Raw genomic sequence first — 7,895 nt, 5'->3', positions numbered from 1 at the left:
CTCTCTCTCTCTCTCCCCCCTCTCTCTCTCTCTCTCCCTCTCTCTCTCTGTATATGTGCATATATCTATATATATATGTGTGTGTGTGTGTGTGTGTGCGTGTGCATATAAGTTTGCATTTTCTCAATTCATTTAAGTGTATATTGTCAAAATTTTCTTTGATTTCGTACATTTTGGCTTGTAAACATGAAAAAATGAAAAAACCAAGAAATATTTATTCTAAATTACTTGATCAATTTATTATTATTATTATTAAAATTTTACATGTAAATGTTTTTCTGGTTATGTGAAATGCATTTATTTTTATTAGTTTGAAAACACACACATACTTTAATCTTTGATCAACATAGTTGCACTTAAATATCTTCAAATCTCTCATTTAAAAAATTTTCTTATATAATTTTAATGTAACAAGATTTATATAATATGCATGCGAATGATCTTATGCCAAATTTCTTGAATGAGCTATTAACTCAAGAAGCACTGCAAAAGAGAAAAAAATTCATGGATATGTTTTCACTTGTGTTCTTCTCTACTGATATTTCATTACAAGAAAAGAACAGCCAAACTTCCCCTCATATTGTTCTGTCAATATTCAGGGCTTCCAGCTCTAAACTAATAAAATTCTGTGTCTTGTACTTTTCCTCACTTAAGAGCCATTTCTGCATCTAAAGTAGATGATCTAATGCAGTCAAAATCATTCTACAGCCTGACACCGATCCTTGCTGTGAAATTTCTCCAAACAAATATTTTTATTTGGATTAGGGCTTTTCTCTATGAAGCGAAAATTATTAAAAGCACAAAAGAAACTATTTTGCATACATAATTTCTTTAATATGCAGCTGCATGGCATGCAACTACGTTTTTTGGGTTCAGGCCCACTGTGTAGATCTTTAGACAAGTACCTTCTACTACAGCTTGGCAATTGAATTTGAAGAAAACTTTTCAGAAGCCCATCATAATGTATGTGTCCCATCTGTCCTCGGTTGGACACCTCAGGCTAATTGTAGACAAATTTCAACATAGTACAAAGGGTGACATTTGTTTGCAATCTTCCATAAAAATGTGTCTGGATGTGGAAGAATACTCTACATAGAAGAAAGTGAGAGTTGGTGTCAGGAAGAGCCTAAGACCAGAGAAATTCCTTGTCAGTGAATCTCTTCTCACCCATGCAAGCATAGAAAAGTAGACATTAAAATTCATGGTAGTGCTCCAGCATGGTCTTAGCTGTGATGGCTAAAACAAACTAAAGAACACAGGCATGTGCATATCCATTTTTCATCGAAACATATCCCTGAATAACAAATGGCTTTCAGACCTACTGGCTATTCCATTGTATTTTTGATCCAGTACGTTGGCAATGAACCATTGCAGTGTGTTATCTATCAACACCTAGGTAATTCATTCTGAAGTGCATAAATCAATCATGTATTGTATTCCTCTATACTGAGGTCAAAGTTTTTATTTCAGTGCAATAATGATCTATTGTCTAATGCATGGAATTGATTTTTTATTAGCAGCTGTTGAATATTATTGAAACTGATTGCATTTATTGCTCTTAGCTTTAATTTTCAGCTTTTAACTCTTTTTAACTTAATGGTCAATTTCAACCTTTTTGTTACCAACTCATCTCCTATCACCCACCAATGTAGAACATTGTTTATATTTACCTATCTTTACATTTCAATTAAAATATGGATGTAAATATCATTACTAAGTGATAACTCTTGATTTCATGCTGTGAATTTTCTGAATTTTCTTTCTAGATTTATTCTTTTTTTAAATCCTTTTTATTTTTATTTACTCTTTCTATACATTCTACTCTTCAAAAATTGTGTAAAATTCCTTAAGCTTTAGATTTAATTAGAGAGATTGATTTTGGAATGTTGCAAAAAAAAATAAAAATCCAGTATAATTTGTGGATTTCCAAGTTAGTAAACAACATCAGGCAACAGTAGTAAAAATGGTGTTTTCTAAAAAGGAAGTGGAGGGAAAAGCTTTAAAAAATTCCTCTTCCAAAATCTCCAGAAGAAAGCAGATCCAGTCAATCATCCATCCTCATGACTCAGAACATATTGACTTATTTATTCCTGTTTATTCCAACTGAATAACGATAAAAACAACAGAGGAAAAAGGGCAGACTAAATGAAATTAGGGCATTTCTGCCATTGATATAATGATAAGCATTTAGTAAGCTATAATAATGTCATATCGATTATGAACCTTTTTCCTGTTCTGTGTATCACGTGATGTATTTTCATGGCATCCATGCATTGTATTTGATACACATTCCAAGTAAAGAAAGCTTTATATTATTAAGAACATTTGAAATGAACTAACTATATGCCTGATTATATGCTTCAAATCCCACTTGTACTTAGTTGCAGTTCTGTGACAAATTCTTTTGTAGATTTTATGGTAGAACCTTTTCTGTTTGAAACCCCACTTTCATGTAAACAAATATTATGAAAACCAATCTAAATTCAAGATAAACTTTAGAATTAATGAAAGGGTTGAAAATTGAAATTTGATACAATATTGAGTTTGTTAATTTAAAAAAAAAATTTTAATCTATTTTTGTGTAACAGAATTAATATAACTCTTACAAAAAGTATTTTCATATTTTTACACTGTGTAATTGACCCAGTTTTTGTTGTGTTTTATTGAGAAAATAACCAACTTATTTACTACTGATTTTAATTTTAACATACACCTCTGTTACCAAGAAACTACTTAACTGTATATTATTCCTTGTATTTCATGTTTAAACCCATGTGTACCCTCCATTTGTTTTCATTTTTGCTTTCATTGCTTATATAAATTGTTCCTTTCCCATTTAATACTTTAGTTGGCTGTTGCTGAACTTTCTGTTCTATTTCTTACTTTTACTTTAGTTTAAAAAAAACATTTTTTTTTCTATCCCTTCTAACTATACTTCCAATTTCTGACTTGGCTTTCTTAGACCCATTCATTCGCACATAGACTACTTCTCATATTTTGATCTAATTTGCATTGGCCCTGAAACTAATAATGGCATTTGCATTTTGTTTTATAGTTTTTGATATTTCTTTAAAAAGAAAATGGAAAACAGTTTAATGGGGAAGGAATTGTAACAACATTTGACCTGATCCTGACCTCATTGCAGCTATACAGAAATGTATTTAATAGCAGGATTTTCAAAAGTTGATTGGAAATAAAGATTTAATTGATCTGTTTCAGTTCAGTATATTAGCTGCATAGCTACATCATATGCGCATGGAGGAACAGACATTTTAATTTAGTTAACTTCAAAATGGAATATCTTTAAAAATAGGTCACTGCAAATCTTTTGGTATTCAAGTAAAATTTGATATAATTGAGTTGCAATTTATAGCCTGTCCATTCATTCCTTCTGCAATCAACAAAACCTATATTATTGGCAGGCTCTTTATTTTACTCTGATTATTAAATCACAATAGAAATAGGTCTTTTCAAAGATTTTCCAATTCAGTTTCAGCATAAATGTCGAACATTTGGAGAACCTAAATTTAAAGAGGGATGGGCAGTTTATTTAGCTTAAAATCCAAATATTTGAATAAAAAAAAAAAGCCATCTTTTTAGCAAAACATAGTTTCTTTTCAGTAATTAGTGTTACCTTTCTACTGCTATCTGGAGTATTGATGGATGGGAACAGTTTCAAGTTCTAGTTTACTTTGTTGCTCATGGAAACTCCCACTATTCAGATTCAAACAAAGGATTTTGATTTCGGTTTCTCTTTTTTTCTTGTTTTCCCCCTGCTGAACTAGGCTACACTAATCAGCCTAACTCCTACCCTGAAAAGCCTGGCTCTGCTCCTGTGATGTATCCACAATACAGGGAGGCTATGATTCCACCACAGGACAGCCCCATGCACGGTAAGCTTTAAAGCCAGTAGTAACCAGCAGATTTTCAATGCTCTTTCTTTTTTCAACTGTCTTAGAGCAAAATCTTAGAGCCATTTTATATTTTCCATGTGTAGGTTAGACTTTAAAATTCTCAAGATCATCCTTTTAGGTTTACCTGTCATTCTTCTTGCACCAGAATGAAAATAATTCTTTTTTCAATCTTACCCTACAGGCTATTGTATATTGTAAATAAATGTTCTTATTTACTCCTAAATATGTTATCAATGAAAATTTTTGTTTTCTTTATTGCAGTAGTTAATTGTTAATGAGAACCCTGCCTAACATTGCAATAAGCATTACAGTTGGCTTCCACCAGCAATATATTTTTAACTTATAGGTCTTAACATATTTTTATCACAAATCCACTGTTTCTTTAATTATGTGGATCTAACCCTTAATTTCCCTCACAGCTTATAGAATTTATTACATCGGCCAGCGATTAGTGGTAATAGTAGTAGAAGTGTTAGTATTGTTGAAATGTTAGGTTCAGCTGTGGTGATCAGTCAAGTACTGATCTTTGGTACTTTATTGGTGTATTTGATTCTGAAGGTGTAGAGGCACACTTAGAAGAAGATCAAGGTCACTATTGTTTCTGACTTTAGTGTTTTAACCCTTTATTGTGCTGCCCTCACTGATTTCATTGATTCCAGTTTTCTGTGGGAGGTGGCAAATGTAGTATTTTATTGCAATTTTTATTTTCTTAGAACCAGCTTTGAAATACCTGTCTGCAGGCATTATGCAATGTCCTGATTGAGAGGTTTTCGTTTTTTGTTGATTAGTCATAGTCTGCTCAGGTAAATTTGTGGCAAGCAGGTAGCCAAGGAGATGTTTCAGGAGTTGATTAAATAGAATCTGTATTTTGTCTGTCTGTTATCCACCACCTTTATACAAGACAGAAAGGTTCTGTCAGTGTCAGCAATAATAACACTCTGTTAATACACGAGTTGGGACAGTGTGGCTAAAACCCTCCAGTTTTGGAGTTTGTGTAAGTGGAGCAAATGAGTTTTGTGCCATTTGTTTCAGTCATGTGATAAGAAAGTGATGTACTTAACTTCCATTGGCTGATTCCTCTGCAGTGCCATCTTGAAGGTACAGTGGGTAGTTGTGCTGAGGGTCTCCCATGACTTGGAGTCCCTGTTCTGATCTATGTATGTTGTAGCTTGCTGTTGATAAATAAATACTATAGGACCCAGTGCACTGATTCCCCCCAGAGGCCTATAATGCTGCTGTTAACCATGGCCCTATTCAACTTTAAGCAGCATGAAGAACATGTCTATTATATGTGACTATCATTTTTTTTTTGTGTGAGGCTGGTTTTTACAGATATTATAACCAGTTCACCATCAGCCAAAATTCTTAATCATTTTTGTTACCAGAAGCATTTTTCTGTGAAGAAATTTTTTAAATAATTATCGAGCATAAGATAGTGAATCTGTTCCAGTTATCCTTGTTTCTATGCTACTTAAGCTTTGTAATTCTGCAATGCTTCTGAATATGTTAGGCTTAAGGTGCAATTGTTATATTTTCTTTATGGTGTGAACCACTGTATGTTGCCTAGTTGGTAAGTGACAAGGAAAAAACATTGATAATTTGTGTCTAAACAATATTGTTTAGTGAAAAGATTCCACTCAGCTTAACTGTATTTTTCTCTTGCATTTGTCAGGCAGTCTCAACAAAATCAACTGTTCTTGTTGACTGATTAACTATGGCACAAAACTTCACTATTAATTAATAATTAGTTTTGGTGCTAATTTTCGGTAAAAAGTTCTCAAATTTGAATTTTTTTTTTTTATAGACTATTGTATAATTTTTTTTTATTCTCGTAACCTTTCACCAAATGTTTTTGGCTGTCAACAAAATTCCTATTAGAATACACCATTATTTCAACTTAAATCCTTCTTTTAGGAAGAAATAGCAAAAGCTTGTTTGAATGTGATATATTTTAATTATATCTACTCTCCACATATTCTCTCTCTCTCTCTCTCTCCTCTCTCTTTCCACACCCTCTCCTCTGCCACATTTTCTCCCTCTTCCTTTCTAATATTCCATATTTTGCCTTTATATTTGCTTTTTTTTTTGTTTATTCTTTTCTGGTTGTACTATTCTCTCACATATTTTTTAATATTATTATCTACATTTTTGTTTCTTTTTTTTTTCTTAAAAAAAAAACAAACAAACAAAAGCAATCCAAAGAATAAAAATTTCATATACTTGGGTTTTGGCTACAATTTTAGGCTTAATACAAAATTTAATTCTAAAGTAAATTCTAGTGACTAATTAGATATACAAGATGTCCAGTACTTCTGTGCTTTAAGCACTGGTGTAGCAGTGCTCCAGCATGGTCATAACTATATGGTTTATTTTAAAGAAGTGTAGTACTTCAGTATGATGTAATGCTTAAAACTTTTATACTAGAGAATTGTCATACTGAAAACGTGGCACCACGTGTCTCTGGTGGTATATATTTCAATTTGAAGAAATATTCTGTTCATTATAAAATGGAAAATAATCACATTTTGCTTCAACTAAAAGTATTATCATTACATTCATTTCTCAAATATATGATTTTTAAATTGTTGGCTACCAGTAGACTGGAACTGTTTTTGAAATATTACTTAATGTGATGTGTTTTTATGTACATCGTCTTGACTTTACCTTTCTCTTTTTATTTTTAATCATGTTTATATATTTTATTTGTATCTCTTAATTAAAGCTTTTAATCATAAATTATGCAACCTGCTACCTAGCTCTACAAAAGTCAGTAAGGATGTTTTTTTATGTTTCAAATGAAATTTATATGAATGCTAATATAATAAATACCTTTCTTCTCTTTTTCATCTGATTCAATTGTGTGATTTTGTCTTTTTTTTTTTCTTTCTCCTGATAATTTACTAGATTCACGAAGGGATCCTAGCCAGTGGTCAGCTATGCAGCAGCGCTATGGGTCTCAACACAGTGGATCCAACTATCCTGGCTCCAGTATGAATGCCATGCCTCCTGGTTCTGGAATGCTTCCTCCAATGGTTCCCCCCAGCCCGAGCAGCACAGGTAGGACTATGAACCCCAGGCTGTCTCCACAAAGGGATAAACCATATATGTCACCTCCTAGGGTACAGGTGAGTGCAGTGTGGCCATTAGAGCGATGATCCACAGGAAAGAATAACTTGTTTTGTTTTGGAAGTTTTAGCATGTGTGGCTGGTGGTGATGGCGGTGAAGGTCAACTAGCATGAATCACTTATTAACCAATACCCAATTTTCACTAGTCATTTGTGCATTTGAAACCTGTTTTGCAATGGAATCTGGCATCTGTCCCTCTACTGTTAGCTTATGCTCAAATGGTGGCACATTCCTTGCTCATAACATCTATCAATTTATCCTCATAGTTCCAATATTTCTGCTGCTTCATAAACTGACTCTAGCTCTTAGTATATTTTAGTCATCATTGACAACAATCAGAATGAGTTTTTCACTTTAACCAACTTGGCTTAAAAACCAGTATTTATTATTCACAATATTCCTCAACATGGCATTCTTTATTATTATTATTATTATTTTTTTCTTTCTATAAATTGTTATGAACATGAAATAGTAGGTAGATTTAATGCTTCATACTGGATTCCTTTTTCAATCTTTTTTTTTTTTCACCTTAAAAAATTAAGCCTGTTTTTCATTTAGTTTTTCCTCCGATTTGCACCATTCAAAAGCCTCATTTCTGAAATTCGTGGGCTGTTGCATGTAAGCATGTCTTGTGCATGGATGATATTAATGGTTTTAGACTGGATTTAGTTGTTAGTGTTAGGTGCTAGAAAGTGAGTGTGCGCGCAAGTTAAGGTGTGCTGGTTTTAAACCTTTTTTGGATTAGGTACTTTCTAGAGTTAAAGCTCATGGCAGCACATTTTTACATTTGGATTTGCAGGCTTGACAATTTGTTTTTGGCTTGCATGGGACTCAGTGAGGTCAAATGCAGTGGG

At 32.7% G+C, this 7,895-nt stretch overlaps 1 protein-coding gene across 10 annotated transcripts in view; it reads left to right on the top strand.

Annotated features, from left to right (window-relative positions):
• The window catches only part of LOC106883893 (AT-rich interactive domain-containing protein 1A), an 86,841-nt gene that overhangs the window by 63,913 nt on the left and 15,033 nt on the right, over positions 1–7,895 (top strand). For 9 of the 10 annotated variants that reach the window (XM_052974205.1, XM_052974206.1, XM_052974204.1 and 6 more), the window contains 2 exons: positions 3,786–3,893; positions 6,819–7,039. In XM_052974205.1, coding sequence (XP_052830165.1) covers positions 3,786–3,893; positions 6,819–7,039 — 329 coding nt within the window. The remainder of the gene's footprint in view (positions 1–3,785; positions 3,894–6,818; positions 7,040–7,895) is intronic. The other variant, XM_052974207.1, reaches the window with a different exon arrangement.

This window comes from Octopus bimaculoides, chromosome 18 (assembly GCF_001194135.2).
Source record: "Octopus bimaculoides isolate UCB-OBI-ISO-001 chromosome 18, ASM119413v2, whole genome shotgun sequence".
NCBI lineage: Eukaryota > Metazoa > Mollusca > Cephalopoda > Octopoda > Octopodidae > Octopus > Octopus bimaculoides.
This window is presented reverse-complemented; position numbering and strand designations above follow the sequence as displayed.